This window comes from Pseudopipra pipra, chromosome 4 (genome assembly GCF_036250125.1).
Source record: "Pseudopipra pipra isolate bDixPip1 chromosome 4, bDixPip1.hap1, whole genome shotgun sequence".
Classification (NCBI taxonomy): Eukaryota; Metazoa; Chordata; class Aves; order Passeriformes; family Pipridae; genus Pseudopipra; species Pseudopipra pipra.
The window spans coordinates 18294578-18313909 of record NC_087552.1 but is presented as its reverse complement, the minus strand read 5'-3'; the positions used below and the strand labels follow the sequence as shown (position 1 = coordinate 18313909).

At 45.2% G+C, this 19332-nt stretch overlaps 2 protein-coding genes across 3 annotated transcripts; one reads left to right on the top strand and one right to left on the bottom strand.

Annotated features, from left to right (window-relative positions):
- Window positions 1-754: 754 nt before the first annotated feature.
- Window positions 755-8676, bottom strand: LOC135412880 (estradiol 17-beta-dehydrogenase 11-like). Its single transcript, XM_064651823.1, has 7 exons — window positions 8392-8676; window positions 6427-6534; window positions 5674-5805; window positions 4954-5060; window positions 3328-3465; window positions 2959-3075; window positions 755-1469 (listed from the first exon to the last, which is right to left on the bottom strand). Exons 1-7 carry the CDS (start codon window positions 8599-8601, stop codon window positions 1382-1384), a joined length of 900 nt encoding a protein of 299 aa, XP_064507893.1. The 5' UTR covers window positions 8602-8676; the 3' UTR covers window positions 755-1381.
- A 485-nt stretch (window positions 8677-9161) lies between these two features.
- NUDT9 (nudix hydrolase 9) lies at window positions 9162-18475 on the top strand. Of its 2 annotated transcripts, none has more exons than XM_064651821.1 (8): window positions 9162-9298; window positions 11590-11826; window positions 13832-13927; window positions 14906-14992; window positions 15868-15979; window positions 16390-16536; window positions 16822-16906; window positions 17847-18475. In XM_064651821.1, the coding sequence occupies exons 2-8, from the start codon at window positions 11633-11635 to the stop codon at window positions 18020-18022; spliced, it is 897 nt and encodes a 298-aa protein (XP_064507891.1). In that variant the 5' UTR covers window positions 9162-9298; window positions 11590-11632; the 3' UTR covers window positions 18023-18475. The 2 variants fall into 2 exon arrangements, with proteins under 2 accessions (XP_064507891.1, XP_064507889.1); XM_064651819.1 differs by having other exon boundaries at window positions 9190-9714.
- The last annotated feature ends 857 nt before the right edge of the window (window positions 18476-19332 follow it).

Genomic DNA, 19332 nt, shown 5'->3' with positions numbered 1-19332 from the left:
AATGCACAAGGCTAGTGGGAATGGTGTGCCAGGAGAAGCCAAATATCTTGTCTGATGTGTCCTACTGAAGCCAGTATGACAAGAGGGCCTAGTCATTGGGACGTTGACTTGTCTATCTCAGGGGTCTTTTTGTGCTTTTTCTTTGGAGTCACTGTTCCATATTGCACCCTTTTCTGAAGAACCTGTTTACAGGACAACAAGAAATGCTCAGGTGAGCAGGAAGGATTCCAACTGGGCCAAAGGTGGCAGCGCATTCAGGCCTCCCTCAGATGGCTGTGAGCCAGCAAGTCCCTGCAGTGGCTGGGAGTTGCACAAGTAGGTGCACAGATAATCTCTGCTCCAAAGGGGTCTTTGACCCGTGTTTCATCAGGTGCTGCTCTCTTGCACCACAGGCTGAAGGCCTTTGGGGATTAACCTCCTGGTCAAGGTGGGTCCCATCAGATCAGGCCACTGGCTTGTCATGAGGAGCTGAGCAAAGGCTCATCTGGAGCCTTTTCCCATGTACCCTCTTCCCTGGCACCCCCTTTAAGCCCTGGCCTTGGCCCCAGCCCCTGTGTGGGCTGTGCTGGTGGTGTGCCATGCCTGGCCCTGTACCTCACTGATCCTGATGTGACTTCCTGGTGTGACCACGGGACCTGCCTCATCCCTGCAGCCTGGCCTGGTGGTTGGCAGGCTCTGGCTGACTCTTTCACTTTTGCACTTGCTTCACTGTCCTTTCTTGGACCTAGTTCCTGTCTCCATTGCTGAGAGACACTTTTGGGTTAGAAAAATGTATTTATTTGAAATAAGGAGTGTTGATGGTGCTAAGGCATAATTGATAATCAATGTAATTAGGCATTACATTACAAACAAGGCTGCGTTATTTCAATAATACAATTAATTAAAATAGTTCCATAATACACATTACAAATGCACATGAAACTGTAAGTGTTCATTACAGCATATTTTTTTACATTTAAAAGATAAATTGAGGTGAAACAGGCCACCTACCTGCTGTATAAATTTTTTCTTGCAAGACGCTTTTGCTCAGGAATGAGTCCATATTAACATATTTACAGGCAATCCCTCGGCACTCAAATAGGCAGCTGTGCTGTCCCAAATACAGGCTTTGTAGGAATTCCTGTCTGCCTCAACACTATGAGACAGAGGCAATGTGATGTACACTCAAAGCAGCCTTTCTAGAGCTGCATCTCTGCTTTGCTAACATTTCATATTATGCAGGTTTATTCCTGCTGCAGGTGTGGGATAAACCCTTCTGTGTGCTTGGAAATGGTGGCCTGGAAGCACCTGTCTTTGTTCTGTATCAAACCAGCTGAACTACCCTCAGCACATGTTCTGTTTTCACTCGTGCCACTGCAAAATGAGAATCAATTCTTGGCTTTCACTGGGTGCTTCCCTGCCCAATGATTGCATCAAACTTTGGAACAGTGAGCTTCTTCAGAACATTCAGGGCACGTTCTGGAAACACCCTGAAAGAGAAAATAACGTGAAATTAAGCATGAGATAGAAACTTAAATTATGGGAAAAAGTGGCACTGCAGGTAAGGGAAGAGTGGTCTGGGAGCAGAATGCATGCATATATATGGACTGAGACTAAGTCTTAAACTGGGCATTATTTCCAAAGAACACATAGCTCTCATCAATCTCTGACTAATTATCTCCAGTCCCAGCCAAGTCTTGTTAGGGCAGTTCCAATGCTGGGTATATGCTGGGCAGTATTTGGCTTGCAATATTGCTGGAGGATCCAGGAAGGCTCAGTATTGTACAGATATAGGTGTGTATTACGTGCTTCATGCTCTGAAAAGCAGCAGGCCTGAGGAAGGATGAGATGTGAAAACTGAGGTGCAGTTTCCTCTCCTAGGATTCTTTCTCTTAAGAGTTATATCTCTCTGTCCCCCTGTCCCAAATTAAGACAGAAAAGCAAAGTTATCCTAAAGGTTTTGACAGCATTAGTTTTGATTTGTCTATGCTTCTGCAGACTTGCACTGTCAGCAAGCAGCTCTTGGAGATGCAAAAAACTGAAAAACTTTTTCCCACTGTCTGTTGTTGGGTTTTGCAAACAAGATATTACCAAGTGTTTCATGAAATACTAAAGGAGTTAACCGAGACGTTCACTTAGTTGTTCTGATGTAAATTACAGATTTGGAACTTGAGCTCTGATAACAACACCTCCTCAGCAGAGCAGCTACACTGAATATTAAAGATGTGTGAGAGGAAAAATCTTGCTTTACATGGCAGAGAACAGTAGAGCCCTTTTGAAGCAAAGTCCCCAGCCTCCATGACCTCAATCTTTGGTGCTGACATGAAGAAACAAACACTAATAAGCAGCAGGTCCTCAGCTCTTTCTGGAACGATGCTGATTCAGAGAAACTGTTGTTTGCAAGCCCAAGGAAAATCATGATCTCTGAGGAAAAGGTGTTCTGTTCTCCCTCTCCTTCCTTATTGGCCTGTAGAATAGTTGAGCTCTTCACTGAGAACAGTTATCTGCAGCAAGTGGATTAGAAGGACCTATGAGAGGGCTCCAAAAAAAATCTTTGTGTGTGTTCTCATTAGAAAGAGCCACTGCTATTTCATTACCTTGTGATGTGTTCTTCTCATACTAAAATATTTTAGATGGCTGGTTGTTTAATACATTATACTGTCTCCTGCAGACAATTACACATTATCTAGTTGCTATAGGCATACTAATGTCAAATCTGGATTAATAAGTATAACAATGTCCAATACTGAATATAAAATAAATGAAACTGGGCTGAATGTAAACTATTTCTGTCCAGCTGTCATTTCAGCGTTTCCCTATGCTGCCAAACTATATCTTTTAATATCATGAGTGCAACATGCAGTTTCCCATAAAATTAAATTAATCTTCATTCAGATGTTACAAGTTTGAACCTCATATACTCAGGTAGTAAGCATTGTTGTTTCCACCCCCACCTTTTCATTTTCTTTTGCTACTTACATTTCAGAAAGCAAAGCAATATTTAGCTGTGGTGGAACAAAAACCATTTTCTGGTTAGTCACTATTCCTTCCATCAGAACCTCTACAACTTCTTCAGTCTCCAAAATCTTTCCAATCCTGCAAAGGAAAGCACACATGTAAGAGCTGTGGTGGTAGAAAGGGATGGTACAAGGTTCACAAGGATACTTCACATATGCACAAACTCAAGTAATGCAAATGCAACCATTATGTGGGTTAAAGGACACTTCTTTAGACAATTATACACACTGTTATTATACAGTCAGTTGGAATAGAAGGCCTGAAGCTGGGGATATTATGCAGTGCCCTGGTGCAAAGAAGGAAGGACAGGAATGCAGAGCATTGAATTACCTTGTACTGGGGTTTTTGACAAATCCAGTGTTTATAAAAACCGGACAAAGGCACGTGGTTTTTATTCCATCCTTTCCCAGGGTAGACAGCTCCTCTGTCAGAGCTTTATGAAATCCAACTGCAGCAAACTTGCTCGAGCTGCAGGAGGGGAAAAAAGCACAAATTAGAAGGCATAAATTATATTTCTAACTCTCTACAACTGTAAATGGCCTAAACAATCATACAGTACAGGCTGGGAGGCAAAAAAAAAAAAAAACAAAACCAAATAACATAATCCAGCTGAGAGACAGGGCAGGGACTAATTCTAACTTCCCCTGTGCCAGGATGTAGCGCTGGATTAGATATTGCAGCTTGGGGAGTAATTGTGGAACGCACAGCAGATGTCTCAAAAAAAGTCACCTTGGTTTCAAACAGACCAAAGAAATCTTAGAAAACAATAACTAATGTGCATTGATAGACAGATATTCTGATTTATCCATGTGAGAAGATTCGTAGAAGGAATGAATCTCTAAAATTAAAAAGGACAGGCAGTGTAGAAAAGAAGATTAACCCTCTACTGTTTCTTATACCACATGGGAGCATCTTGTAACAGTTGTGTGTGACTTTTGAAATAGAGGAGCATTATGCAAGCAAAACTGAGGAACAACCTGCCACAGAAATAGATGTGTGCCTCTAGTTTAAGTCAAGTCCAAGGAAAGGAGAACCAGAGAATCAGTTTATTGACTCTCATTGATTTGGACAGTGTAATCCCACTAAAATCCCTGGCTGGGGAGTTCTCACATTGCCAGCAGGGAGTGATTCTCTAAGAAAGAGTGTTCCCGGGGAAGACTGCTGCACCTGGAGCTGCTGTTATAGAAGGCTAGATGTGATGCATATTGTGAATGACAATATGCAATCCAATAGGTTTTCTGTGCATGCACCATGATTTTCCTGACATGTTTCAAGTAAAAAAGTAATTTTATGTCATGATGGCAGAAGATCGCGGGAAAGGTCAGCAGGGAAGACATAATGGTGGGAGTCTGTTATAGACTAGGATGAACAGGCAGATGAGTCTTAGCCTTAGGCTGAGACAGGGGAGATTCAGATTAAATATCAGAAAATTTTTCTCACTACTGGAGTGGTCAGGCATTGGAATAGGTTGCCCAGGGAAGTGGTAGAGTCACAATCCCTGCAGGTGTTTAAGAGTCTCTGGATCTAGCACTGGGTGATGTGGTTTAGTGGTTTGGGGGTTGCAGCAGTAGTGCTGGGTTCACAGTTGGAATTCATGATCATAAAGGTCCCTTCCAACCTCAATGATTCTATTTCTATTCACTACAGTCACTGCCACAAAGGTAAAAGGATCAAAAACTACTCACTAGGGGTTTACTTGACAACTCTACAACAAATCACAGAATCACTATGTTGTAAGGAGAAGGATACCTTTTTTGCTAAGCAAAAGTCTGGATCAGTAAGGAAGAGAAAATAGAAGAAAATCTTTCATTAGTTGATGTGTCAAATGATTATTCTTTCATACAAGCATTGCTCCTGATTCAGTCAGAGCTAATAACTTGGTATTTTCTGATGGAGAAGACACGATTAAAAATTAAAAAAAAAAAAAGAAGCGAGCTGACTAAACAAATCACTTACCAATAAGCCACCATGAAAGAAGTCCCAAAATGACCTGCTGCTGAAGCCACCGTGACAATGTGCCCATAGTTGTTGTTCATCATGGCTGGCAGAAAAGCTCTTGTCGTCTTCAAAGTCATTTAATCCAAGAGGCAAAAATGCAGGGGGCAGGAAGGAAGAGAAGAACAATGTTTTCTTAGGCATATTCAGCACTGACCCTGAATATCAGTCATTAAGAGACCAATGCTTTGTGCTGCACAGCACCTTACAATCTGAGAGCCCCAGGGATACCTGTTCTCTGATCAGCTGGTGCATCTGGCAACCTGCTCTGCAAATGTTTCAGGAAGTCAGCTATAAACAGGATCTCATTTTCACATCTTTCCTCTGCTGCTTTTGAGGTTTCAGGTGTCACCGGCAATGCTGAGAGTGTCTCACCCCCAGCACGTACAATAAAACACCTGTCAACCTGCAGCTTCTGTTCAGCTGCAAACAAATATTGCTTAACAGCTGAAACCCCCCCACTCTGTAAGCCCCAGGACAGCTCTGACAGATGCTGCACATGAGGCTGTCACCAGCCTGCTCAGATCAGCAAGAGGCTGTTCAAGTTTCCCAAGGGTGCCCCTGTGCTGTACACATCCAAAAGACACTTTGGTAATTCACTGGAAATAAGGGTTACTTTAAATAGGTCTCCTCAACAATGCTCCCCAAAAATGTAAGTATGGAGATGGTAGTGGCCCTTACCCACATGTGAGCCAGGATGTTGACTTCAAACATTCTTTCTATCTGGTGGTCCTGAGTTGAGAGCAGGTCGGCAGCTGTGATCACACCAGCATTGTTCACCAGGATGGTCACATCCCCAATTTCCTTTTTCACCTTTCGGAGACAAAACAAAGCCCCAGAAGTGTGTCTCTCATTCATTATATAAAAAAATCCCAAATAAAAAAATGTAAGGCTGCAGAAGATGAGCAATAATTAATTTATTTCTTAACTTTGTCTCCTTTAGGGAGAGGAAGATCACGGTACCTTTCCAGATGTGGCAGAAACTGTGAGGTAATTACCCTGAGATCTGGTTTAGATCTGATTCTTCTCCCTTAAATAATTACTGCCAAAATTTATTGTCTTCCACACACTGCGTGCACACACAGTTTGGACTGTGTAGTCACAGCTGGGACTATGGAGGTACAGACAGTTTTGAGCCAGCTGGTCCACAGCCTTTACAATAAAATGTTTCATATGTCCTCAGTGCTGCCTGTGTTTCTTCAGAGGCTGGAACTCTCCAGAGCAAACTTGGCAGTGAGGAATGATACCCTGGAGCCTCACTAAAGGGTGTGATCTTGGAAATGCCTCACCACTCTGTGTATAGAGAGCAGCGAGGAGTGGGGAGGTTCCAAGGCCTTGCATGATTTGTGTGCAATGCCTCTTCTCCAGCTGTCCCAGCTTTTCTGGAAATGGAGCATGTTTGGGCGAGCCTCTGCTGTGCCCCTGCTGCCCTACCTTCTCTGCAGCGCTGTAGATCTCCTCCCGTTTGCTGCAGTCCACCACGAAGGTTTCAACAGTGGCCCCCAGACCCTTGCATTCTGCTGCCGTCTCCTCAACGCCGTGCTGGAAGGGGCAGAAAAGAAAGACACTCATGCACAACTGTGCCCTGCCCACGTGTTGCTGCTCAGGCACCTGGGCAGAGCAGTTACAGCCTGGAGATGTCTCTTAACTGTACAAACACAGCCACACCCCATGGTTACCCAGGGACAGAGCTGTAGGTGGGGTCCTTGAGAGGACAGGTATTCCAGCCTTAAATTTTGGACCTGCCTAGAAAGGCAATATGGCAACAACGGCGAGTTTGCCTTGGTAAGGCACATGTAACTAGGCTGCAGAAAGGGGGCACACAGTGCCTATCACAGCACAGCAGGGAGACACTGTGAGTGTAAACAGAACTCTTAAAACAGAGGCCTGTTTGACACTTTGAGATATGAAAAGTGGTTTCTATGTATTCACAGACTAGGTGTAAGAAAAGAGATGCCTTCCACAGTGCAAAATGGCATTTCAGGAATGGCATCTGATACACACAGAACAGAAGCTTCCCTAAGTCATTACATCAACCCACTAAGACAAGGCAGAAGTGACTTGGGTGTAGGCTTGTCCCCAGGCGCCAGAGGACCTATGCAGTGAAAGGCCTCAGGTCACAAATAGCCTGGGACAGCTCAGCACCTGACACTACCTGTGCAGGTCCCTGCAGTGGGTGACTGGGCAGCTGCCCTCAGTCCTGGCTGCTGCTTAAGGCTGAGAGCCCACAGGAAGGAGGCCTTGGACGAGGTAGCTGGACTGGAGAAGCACAGTCCTAAATCCTCTGGAATCCACCACTCCCTTGGTATTGTATTTCAGTTCCAAATTACGCCCACCCTTACAGTCTATTTCCCAGCAACAAAGCCAGGTGTCGCTCGCTACTAAATTTATTCCTTAATCCCTGAATTCCATCCAGGGAACATGGACAATGCTCTACTTCACTGCAGCCCTGTACACACCAGAAGAGCAGTGCTGTGCCTCCTGCCACATCTCCAGTGTCTGGTCTTAGCCATAATGGGCAGCATGAACAGACACTGAAAATGTTCTACAGTACCTTCCCTGTATATACAACCCCTTATCCTCGGCTTGTCTTGGATTTTGTGGGGTTTTCTTTGTTTGTTTGTGGTGGGCTGGGTTTTGTTTTTGCAGCTTCAGGACGACAGTATGAACTCCTTTCCTGACCCACTGTGTCAGAAACCTTTCCCACTCTCCGCTCTCCAGCCTCTCATCCTCCCTGTACAGCTGCTTGCACCTACACACACTTGGACTTGATCCCTACTGACTGCCAAGATGCATGTTTGTACCTGTCCATCCTCCACTTGCCAAGGTCTTTTTGCGTTCCAGTCAAATTATCTGAAACACTTTGGGCCAGTAAGAACATTCAGCAAGGAGCCATCTACACTTGTAGCTGCCCCAGAGGGCAGCAGGGCTTACACACAGCTCAGCGCAGCAATGCTGTTGACATAAGTAAAGAGAAAACACACCTTCCAGCAATGTATGCGAAATGCCTGAGGCCAGAGACACTCAGCGGAGGCAAACCTGTTCCTCTGTGGACGCAGGCTGCTGGTCTCGGCGTGCTCTGCCTGCCAGCCCAGGCAGCGGTTCCAGCCGCAGCTCTCGGAGCACGCACTTCCCTCTCGCAGGGGCTCTGCCAGGCGGTGCCTGCCCCCTCGCTGAGCAGCGCCGAGGAACTGCGGGACCCAGAGCCCTCCATCCTCTGCTGCCAGCGGGGCCAAACCCTCTCCTGGCGCTCAGCGGGCCAGTCAGAGCCGGCCGTGAGCCGACGGCAGCGCAGGGGGAAGGAGCTGCTGGGGATGCAATCTGGTGATGCCCTTCCTACGCTCCTGAACCCCATCGGGCTCGGAGGTGAAGGAGTGAGGGCACGAGCTGTGCCATTACCTTGCTGATGTCCCAGAGGACCAGCCTGCTCTGGCGCTTGGCGAACTCGAGGGCGGTCGCTCTGCCGACGCCATGGCCAGCACCCGTGATGAGCACAAGCTCTCCGCTGACAGACTTCCTCCTCACGGGGACAAACAGCTTCACGAAAGCCTCCAGGTAGGAGTAGACAAGCGTGGCCAGAAACAGGAGAAGCTCCAGGAACAGGTTCATGGTTCTCCCCAGACTCCTTCGGTGCCCGAACTGCGCCGGGGTCCGGCCACCCGCGCCCCGCCCACGGCCTGTGATGCTCCGCCCCCCGCGGCGCAGCGCCCAATCAGAGCGCGGCTGAGCGCGGGGGGCGTGTCAGGGGGCGTGGCCGAGCCGCGGGCCGGGGTCGGAGGGGGCTGGAGCGTGTCCTGTGCTCGCCAAGGCGCTCTGTCATTCCCCCTTCCCGGCTGGGCAGGGGATGGAGAATAACACGGAAAGCGACCCGCAGGTTGAGACAAAGCAGTTTACTGAAGTAAAATCGAAAGTTTGCGCATGCACAAGCAAAGAGGTGAAAAAAAGAGAGAAATTATTCTCTGTTTCCCATGATCAGGCGGTGTCCGGCCACATCCCGGGAAGCAGGGCTTCAGCACACGTAGGGGTCGCTCCGGAAGGCGAACTTTGTAAATAGAATATGCCCTCCCCTTCCTCCTCCTCCTCCTTTTTTTTTTTTTTTAGTATTCATATCTGAGCTGACGTCACGCGGCATGGAGCATCCCTTTGGTTAGTTTGGGTCAGCTGGCCTCGCGGTGTCCCCTCCCAGGATCTTCCCCACCCCGCCCTTGCTGATGGCCGGCGGAATGTTGGAGAGACAGCGCTGGTACTGTGGGAGCGGTGCTCTGCAGTAGCCCAAACTCTGCTGTGTTCCCGGCCCCCTTTCTAGGTACCAGTGCCCAGCCTAGCACCGCAGGGAACGAGCTCCATCCCAGACAGTCCCGGTGCGGGGCGTCCGTCACTGACGCCGCTCCGCCCAATGCGGGGCGAGCTTGTACAGGGGCCGGCGGGCGGCTCCTTCCCGGCCCGGGGGTAGGAGCTGGGAAGGAGCGGTGTCCCGGAGCGGCGTCCTGGAGCGGCTGCCTCGCACCGCCGGTCGCAGCGCTCCCATCCCGAGCCCGGCGCAGAGTCCCATTCCCGGCCGCGGGGCCGAGGCTGAGGCGGGGCTCGCTCCCGCCGCCGTGGGGCCGCGGAGGCGCCGCCGATGCCGCTGCCGGCCGGGTCCCTGCGGCGGGCGGTGGCCGTGCTCTCGTTGTCCGTGGTGCTGTCGGCCCGGAGCGCTGCCCAGCGCCGCCCGGCACACAGGTACCGCGGGCTGTGCGCGGGGGAGCCGGGCCGCGCTCCGGAGCCGCGGCCGGGTGTCGCTGCCGGAGGTCGGTGCCCTGTTGTGCGGGGAGCAGCCGCCGCACGGCCGGGCCGAGATCCCGGGGCTGCCCTCTATCCCGGGGCTGCCCTCTATCCCGGGGCTTCCTTCCGTCCCCTACCAGCGCAGGGGGAGCTCGGCGCGGGGCGTGCGATGGCGCTGAGGGGTGTCCCTTTTGGGCGCGGCAGAAACGCAAACCGGCCTGTCCTTTGAAGTAATGTAATCACCGAAAAATACAAAAGGAATGTTGCCCTTTTCCACATCTCTGCTAGGGGTTTGTGGTTTTTTGAACTTCAGGTGTTTTCTGAGTTGGATATTAGGAGGAATTTCTTCACAGAAAGGGTCTTCAGGCGTTGGAATGGGATGCCCAGGGAGGTGGTGGAATCACCGTCCCTGGAGGTGTTTAGGGGAAGACTGGACGTGGCGCGTGGTCTAGTTGACATGGTGGTGTTTGGTCAGAGGTTGGACTCGATCTCAGAGGTCTTTTCCGACCCAATTGATTCTGTGAATTGTGATTTTGAGAACATCAGCTCAACAGTGAATGTGACGCCTGCTATGCTTGTGCCAATGAACTCTCAGCTTCAGTGAGAAGCAGAACCTCCTCTCCCAGATGCACCTGAGGATTTCACAGCATCTGAGGTGTTTGGCACTGGAACTGCTGTTTTTGAAAAAGCATGGCCTGTTTTGCTGATTATAATCTAATATTCACATCTGGGTTCAAATACCAGGGTAAATAATGTATGAATATTTTTTTTCTTTTTTTTACGTGAAACTCATTAGTCCCATCATCACCTTGCTCAGATGTTAGGTGGTTAAAATCTAAATACTCTTTTGCAGAGGAAATATATTTCCTTATGTAGAGGAAGCTATTCTTTATTGATAAAACCCCCATAACTTTTCTAAGACTGTATGAATTTCTTGTTTCTAAGGTACTTTTTTAGGTAATAACCCCTTGCTGAGCTTTAAGGCTCTTGTCTAAAGTAATGTTTTTTTTGTAACAAGTAAAAAAAAATTGAGTTCAAGAAGGCCACTTGTTGAAGAAAATCTGTGTAGAGTTTTTAAGAGGTGATGAACAGGCACCGTAACCCAACCTGTTGTATTTTACTGTTGACTGGTCTTTCGGCTTCTGAAAACCCATGGCAAAATAAAATAAATAGAGGCCTCAAGTATTTTTCTTTTAACCTTGTTTGATAGTTCTAGCCTTCTTTTAAACTGAAAAGCAAAGTATGTGTTATCCCATATCTGTATTGCTCAAAATGGTATTTTGGTGCTCACTGCAACTTGAAGAACTGTGTTGTTCAGGCTCTTAGATATTTCATTCTTGGTCTTACATGGTCTACCACTGGATGCAAGAGCAGGACTCTTGAAAGGCTGTGTTGTTTAATTGATGAATGGAGATTTAATAAAGATTTAAATAGATAGTTAATGCTTTAGCAAACTTCTTGCTGCATTTATCGTAAATATCTTTGAGGTGTTCCTTGTATATGATTGCTAACTAGTCACTGTTACACGCAGCCTGGAATGGCAATTCTAGTTTTCAGCTTTTCCTCATGCTGTTAAATCTTCATGTGTATTTAGTAGAGTATCTTCTGCTTCAAGTAGCTGATGATAAAATTCAGACTTGTTGGGCCTGCATACGTTTGGTATGGTACATCACTGAAAAAAGCAGTGATATATTACTGAGAACTGTCTTCTGGAAAGAGCTGGGTCTATTCTGCTTGCTATCATGTACCCTGCAGCTCTGGTATTAGATAACAGGTTAAAGCCTAATGAATGAGACGCTATATTTCTTTTTTTTTGTTTTGTTTATTTTTCAGTAACTCGTCTGCAAACTGTTGGTCCCATCTTCATCCTGTGAACATGTTCAACAGTTACAATGTTAAGTTCTACCACAGCAAAGCTCTCACCTCCCCATATCCAGGATCACACGTTGAGCGTAGCCAAGTTCCTGAGGATAAAGTGGGCTGGTTGACGGAATGGAAAGATTATAATCCTGTGGAGTACACTGCAAAGTCTATTTTGTCTGGACCCAGTTGGGCAGATCCCCAAATCAAGTGAGTGGAAATGGTGGCTCTTTTCTTCTATGAACATGGAAGCAGGGAATAGTGATGACCTGAGTTAACAAGATCATAATTTTAAGTGATGTGTGATTCTGCAGTGATGTGGGAAAGTCAAGTCTAAGAAAAGTGTTGGTTAGAGAACTGAGTTGTTTGGGTTAGCTGTGAAGGTCTTTGACACGTGGTTTTACTGAGCTGTTGATGCTGTCCAGTGTTTCTCTATGTTGTGAGCTAAATAAAAATTTCCTAATTCTCCTTAAGAATTTGGGACAGTATTTTCATAATATACTTGTTTGTTCATGGATTGAATGCAACATGAGAAAAGAAAGTAGAATTGCAGTTCTTGAGTGCTCTGACTCAGGAAATATGACAGGTTGAATGCATGACTGTAATTGTTGTGGGTTTTTTGACTATGTGTATTCATTTTTATTGATTCAGTGAATATTCTCCTCTCAAGAAATGCTGTATGCTTCTTGGCTAGAAAGTTAAATGCATGCATCTGGTGTAACTTGTGGTAAATGTGAAAAGATGATTCCTATGTATGCACATCTGTGTAGGCTCTTGAGGTTTCAGCCTTACCTTCCTTGTTCCCCAGTGTTGTGTGAACATGTGCTCCTGTTTACCCTTAGTGGGGTTTAATATTCTGTTGATTACAAGGCAATCCTCAGACTCCACAGGTGTGCCAATGTTCTGCCAAGGCAAGTTGTGACAGTGTAATCTTTTAGTAGGTGTTAGCAATACTTTAAAAATTTTAAAGTCAGGACTGGGGCCAGTTCTGTTTAGTATCTTTATTGATGATCTGGACAAGGGGATCGAGTGCACTCTCAGTCACTTTGTGGGTGACACCCAGTTGTGCCAGATTGTTGATCTGTTGGAGGGTAGGAAGGCTCTGTGGAGGGACCTGGACAGGCTGGATCAATGGGCCGAGGCCAATTGGATGAGGTTCAATAAGGTGAAGTGCTGGATCCTGCACTTGGATCACACAACTCCATGTAGCACTACAGGCTGGGGAAGAGTTGGAAAGCTGCCCAGCAGAAAAGGACCTGGGGGTGCTGGTTGACAGCAGCTGAACATGAGCCAGCAGTGTGCCCAGGTGGCCAAGAAGGCCAATGACATCCTGGCCTGGATCAGGAATAGTGTGGCCAGCGGGACCAGGGCAGTGATTGTACCCTTGTGCTCAGCACTAGTGAGGCTGCACCCCAAATCCTATGTTCAGTTTGGGCCCCTCACTACAAGAAAGACATTGAGGTGCTGGGGTGTGTCCAGAGAAGGGCAGTGGAGCTGGGGAAGGTTCTGGAGCACAAGTGTGGTGAGGAACAGCCGAGGGAGCTGGGGGTGCTTAGCCTGGAGAAAAGGAGGCTCAGGGGGATCCTTACTGCTCTCTACAACTACCTGAAAGGAGGTTGTAGCAAGGTGGGTGTCAGTCTCTTCTCCCTAATAACAAGGGATAGGACAGGAGGAAATAGCCTTACGTTGTGCCAGAGGGGGTTTAGTTTGGATATTAGGAAAAATTTCTTCACCAAAAGGTTTATCAAGCATTGGAACAGGCTGCCTAGGGAAGTGGTTGAGTCACCATCCCTGTAGGTATTTAAAAGACATGTAGATGTGGCACTTAGGGACATGGTTTAGTGGTGAGCTTGGCAGTGCTGGGTTAATGGTTGGACTGAATAAGTTTCAAGGTCTTTTCCAGCTGAAACAATTCTGTGATTCTACGATTCTAACTTTAACAAGAATACCTTTGAAACATTTTGTCTAAATGAAAATTTACAGATATGATGTTAAATACTTTAGTTCTGCACTTTTCCTGCAGAACTAAATATAGGGAGAATATAATGAATAAAGGTTGAGACTTTATATAAAGAAAAGGGAGGGCCTGCAACATAAGTTCTGGTAAAAACTACTCATTGGTCAAATGAGTGTTGCCAGTCTGATGGTTTTGGGGGGCAGAGGGGTGTTTTGTGTTTTATAACGTATCTCTATTAAATCATTATTTTCCACACAGTGATGAAGGTTTTTCTCCCAAATTCAATGAGAGAGATGGAGAAGTGGAGAGGAAGAGTCTGAATGGCTTGTATGTGGTTGAAAATGGGAGACCCCGGTGAGTGTGGTTTTTTTGTTTGCATATTTATTTCAGTGATGTAGTTTCAGTCCTCTGGCAGATCTGTTAGTTTTGGTATGTGGTACCTGCTAGAACAAAGCCAAGATAGTCTCCCCTAGAGACAGGAAAACTGATACCTCAGAGCCAGAGTTCTTCTTGGAAGAAGATTGTGGCAGAGAGGTGTGAAATGGTTAGCCAGTACTACTGCCACAACATAGGGTGGTGGTGGCACTGGAGTCAGGGGAGGTCTAATACTGTCAACAGTAGGGTTTGTTTGGTTAATTGTTTCCACAGTTTGACCAAATGTGGGGCTCTGAAGCTTTTGTTCCACTTGTGTGCTAAGGTGGAGGAGTAGAGTATTTCCTTCCACTGACAAATCCTGGTGTAGCACAGATGGGTAATCTCACCTAAAAATAGTTTCTCTTCTTTCTGCCTTTCGTACATAATTGAATGCTCCGTGCTTCTATAGTCTTGGAAACTAGATTCCATTTTCAGACAAGATTGTGTGCATAATGAGAGTGATGCCTGATCAGGACCATCTCGGGACACAAGATCTGAAAAATGACAAAGCTGTTTTGTCTTTTTCCTTTGCCTGTGCTATTAAACACAAAAAGAGGTTGATGAAGAAGAAAACCATGCTGTGTCTCTTGCCTTTTAAAGCACATGAGGACACTGAATGCATGTTGCTATCCTTTCCTTTTTTGTTATTTAATATTCCTTAAAGCTGTTTTTTGGGGTTTTTTTTTAGAATACTTGGAGCATCTTTTGAATGCGGGGAAATAAATATGTTTAGTGTACTGTTGTGTCAAGGGTATATAAATTTAGCAGTAAATAAACCCCCTTGCATTCCAGCTGACCCTCAGAGATCAGAGGGACAATAGCATTGTCCTAACTCAGAGATCAGGGTGCAACTGGGCTTAATTTCTGATTAGAACCAGTTCAGGACTCTTAAGTTGTGTACTGTGGCATTTATTTCAGAAATCCAGCGGGAAGGACTGGCCTCACAGGCAGAGGATTGTTGGGGCGCTGGGGACCAAACCATGCTGCTGATCCCATCGTAACTAGGTAAGGGGCAGGTGACTGCAAGGTGCCCTGCAGTACAGAAAAAGTGCATTTTGTTTCTTCTGTGCATCTCTGGACAGGCTGTTACTTTTTGTGGCCCTTTCGTGTCTGTGTTCTCTATATGTAAGCCCATTCAGATATGGGTATCTGAGTGGAGAGATACACAGACATGAGGAACACGTGGTAAAGAGTAAGGACTCACTGCTAATTACGAGCAATTGCTTCTGAAATGCTGAGAAAGCACATTAAAAAGAAAAAAAAAACAAATAACCCAGGAAGCATAATTCAATGGAAATACTTTATATAAAGAATCTTCGGTAACAAATATAAGAACTGAAAGGATTATGTGATGCTTTGATACTATACTGCCAAAAGGCCTTAAATGAGGCATGTGAAATTAAATTGCAAGAACAGGTTTTTCTGTCATAATGACACAATTGCAAAAGAAAAAAAGAATAAAAAGCTACGTGCCTGCTTCTGTTATGTAAGAAGCAGTAACTTGACTTACTATATTATAGGAGGATGTGTGGTTAAGATCCTCTTTTGGTCAGCACGTGCTTTGTTTTAATGTACTTTTGCCAGCAGGATCTGTGTGTACACAAAGCATTCAGAAAAGACTGTGTATGTAGTTAACAAAGGTGCAAGTTAGGAAGTACCATGCTGAAGGCAGAACTGTTGTGAAAAATCATCCTGGTACATTTTATTTCTTCCCCTTTTCAGAATGATGCCATTGCTACCAAGTTGCTTCCTTGAAAGTCAAGGACATGCTGCTTTTGTTTAAGTTTTTGTTTGGAGAGCTTTTTGCTTTAACTATTGGTAGTTCTTAATCCTTTACTGAAGGCAGTGGTGGGTGTTTGTGCCTTTGTCGTTTGCTACAGGTGGAAAAGGGATGGAAGTGGCAATAAAGTTGCTCATCCAGTTACTGGCAAAAACATCTTGCAGTTCGTGGCTATCAAGAGGAGAGACTGTGGGGAGTGGGCCATTCCAGGGGTAAGGGCAAAGCTCCAGAGACATTGACATCTCCCCCCACTGGTGAGGCCATTAGGCAATAACTGGCATGCGTGTGATAAAAGAGTGCTTTTTGATGAGTGACCTGGTGTTGCAGCAGTGAGGAGAAATGCTCCTTGAACTAACTTTGCCTAGGCATGCCTTCTGATGTTTCTGCATTGCAAAGTGGTATTCTTGTTCAAATCTGCCCATGTCTTGCTTAATGCAGGCACAGTTGATTCCACTGCAGGTTTTGAAGGGTGTATGTGCTTGATCTTTACAGCTGATTGTAAAGTTCCTCCCGTGTCCAGAGTATGATGCAGGTGGATGTAATATACTAAGAGCTGGGAGTTACAGCAGGTCAAATCTGAGGGATTGAAAAAAATCACCTTTTTTGTTTTTCTCCCTTTAAGGGGATGGTGGACCCAGGGGAGAAGATCAGCGCTACCCTGAGGCGGGAATTTGGGGAGGAGGCCTTGAACTCTTTGCAGAAATCACCCGAGGAGAAAGCAAAATTGGAGAAGCAGCTCCACAAGCTGTTCAGCCAGGAACACTTTGTGGTGAGCTCTGGGTCTCTTGTGATAGCCTCTTGAGCTATGCATGTAACTCACAGGTTATGGAACTTGAGAAAGTGTAGCTGAAATGAAAATAAGTTACGTTGCTCAAGTTCTCATGATGTATGAAATGGAAGGGACTGTTGAAAACGCTGTAGGGACAAATGTGTTAGAGGGAAGGAAAAAAATCTTAGTGATTCCACCTTGTTTATTGTGATTCCACCTTGTTTGTTGTGATTCCACCTTGTTTGTTGTGATGCTGAGCTTATTTTGGTTTGTTTGGGGCCTTAGGTGTACCGAGGATATGTGGATGACCCTCGTAACACTGATAATGCCTGGATGGAGACAGAGGCTGTGAACTATCATGATGAAACAGGTGAGTATCTCCATATGTGCTCTTAGTTGCCTTTTACTTCATGTGCTTGTTTGAAATTGGGACCTATGTTGAACTGAGAATGGCAATGAAATTGGAGAACATGCAAGTCAGGTGTAAAATATGGGACTAGATTCTTAGAATGATCTGTTATCTTGGACTCTCATTTTTCACCTGCAAGAGACATCAATCTAGTCAGGTGTTTCTGACTTGTTAAGTCAGAGACTTCATATAGTGACATTTCCACTGAATTTTGAGTAGTAGGTACCAGCTGTGAAGTTTCACATGTCACTGGTCCTTGATTTATCAGCCCCCAGAAATGGGGGAAATCCTATATCTTTGGTCTTTGTTTCTAATGCAGAATTTAAAAGCGTTTTCTTGGTTGTTGTCTATGAAGTCCTGGGACTCTTTTTTTAGAAACAGAGTAAAAACTTAGAGGGAGCGTTTCAGAAGCCTTTCTGCATCTCTTCTTAAGTAGTATTTTTGATTTTGGGGCCTTTAGTAAAGTTTTAGTTATTCTGTTTTTTCATAAGTGCGTATATGTTTCAGAATTCAGTTTTTCATGTAGAATAATACCTGAGAAAAGCAGCAGTCAAATGTTAGGCAAACAAACAAAAATCAAGGCAGAGGGATTGGCTAAACTTGGGGTAGTGAGTATGTGTTGTCCTGATGATTTCAAGTAACTTTTTGTTCTGCTGATGGTACCCTACAAGTGGTGACAAGGAGTTACCACCACCTCCACCACTCAGATTTGCCTTAAAATAGTACAAGTATGAGAAAGGTTTCTGGCACAGAATTAGTGAGCGACTTATTTCTTTTTTCTCTGAGAAGAAGTTGTTGCCTGTGAAGAAGCATTGTGGAAGGGGGAACTGATTAGATCTGAGAAGAAAAAGCAAGAAGAAAAGATACGATAGCATGTCCTAATTCTGTTTTTTGTGAATAGGTGAGACAATGGATAATTTGCCTCTGGAAGCAGGTGATGATGCTGGAGTAGTCAAGTGGATTGACATCAGTGAGAAGCTTGAGCTGTATGCAAGTCACAGCTACTTCATTAAGCTTGTGACTGAAAAACGGGGAGCCCACTGGAGTGAGGATCCTGGACCTGAGTGCCATGAGTGATGTCAACGAGGAACTCACAGACATCAAGAGAAGAATACGTTTTCCAGCCTTGAAACAGATGACATTGTCATTTTGAGAGGAAATTCAGTGAAAATTCTGTGAAATTCAGCTGGAAAAAACAATCGACAGTGATAAATAGAAGGTTTTTCAGAGACTTGAATTTGCTCCTTTTGATTTCTTAGCTAGTGTGAAATGAGATGAAGGAGGAGATCTGACCTTGCTTTGCTTCCTTGTCTTCGTTATTTGCAGCTGTTTCATCATATCTGCAGATGTGCACAGCCACACTGGGATTCTGACTGGTGGTGGTTCAGAAGCTGTTCACTTCAGCTCTGTATTTTTGCACTGATTCCTTGTCAGGAATGAATCCTTAATGGATGTGAGACTTGTAGGATAACCTGGATAATGACTTAATTTAAGTGCTACATAATAAAGTGAAGTTTCTTTTTTGAATCATTTCGCTTGACATGTCCTTGCAGTGATTTTCCATTTTGAGAGATTGGTTTTCACATTTAATTACTCTTTAGTTTATAGTATGGATGGTATTCACATCTGAATGTGTCACAGTGCCTCTGTGTAAAAAGATAACTGTTGAAGGATGAAACTTGATGACTGATTTGGAGAGCTGGATTTTAAGGTCCCTCTTCCCACTGTTTATGGCAGTACAGCTGTTGGGGAGACTGTACCATAAACAGAATCATTGGAAGGAGCAGCCTTAAGGTATAATCTTGTGAATTTAAGCCTTTAGGTAATGTGAGTAAGTTGCAGGCTGATGTGGGCCTTCTATGGCATTTATGCTGCTAACAGGAGCTGCACGACAGTTGCTGACATTTCTCCCTGTGTTTTTAATCAATGAGTAATTGCTGTTAGTTGTCTTTATCTTTTCTTAAGAAAGGCTGGGCAGTGGAAGTGTGTGTCTTATAAAAAGAATATTTGTGGTGGGTTTTTTTCAACATAGTTATTCTGACTGTAATGTTTTGCACTTTAGTTATGCTAGAGGAGTACTCAGGTGATAATACCTAGAGTACTGAAGCTGTTGACTGAGATGGAGTGTACATACTTTTCTTTTTCCAGAAGAAATGGGATCTTGTGAGTTAAAGTCACTGCTACCTTTTTAATCCGGCTGTGTACCGGCAGTGTACTTGCAGTTTGAGAGCTGTGCTTTCTGCCATCCAACTCCATGCGGATTAAACAAAAAGCTGTTGAAAGAGTTCTTGAAAATAGCTATTGAAAATAAGTTTTCAGCTGTGGTGCTTGCTTGATCCTTCTGTTTAGTGATTGTTTTACTAGTAAGTGTAATACATGTATCTGGG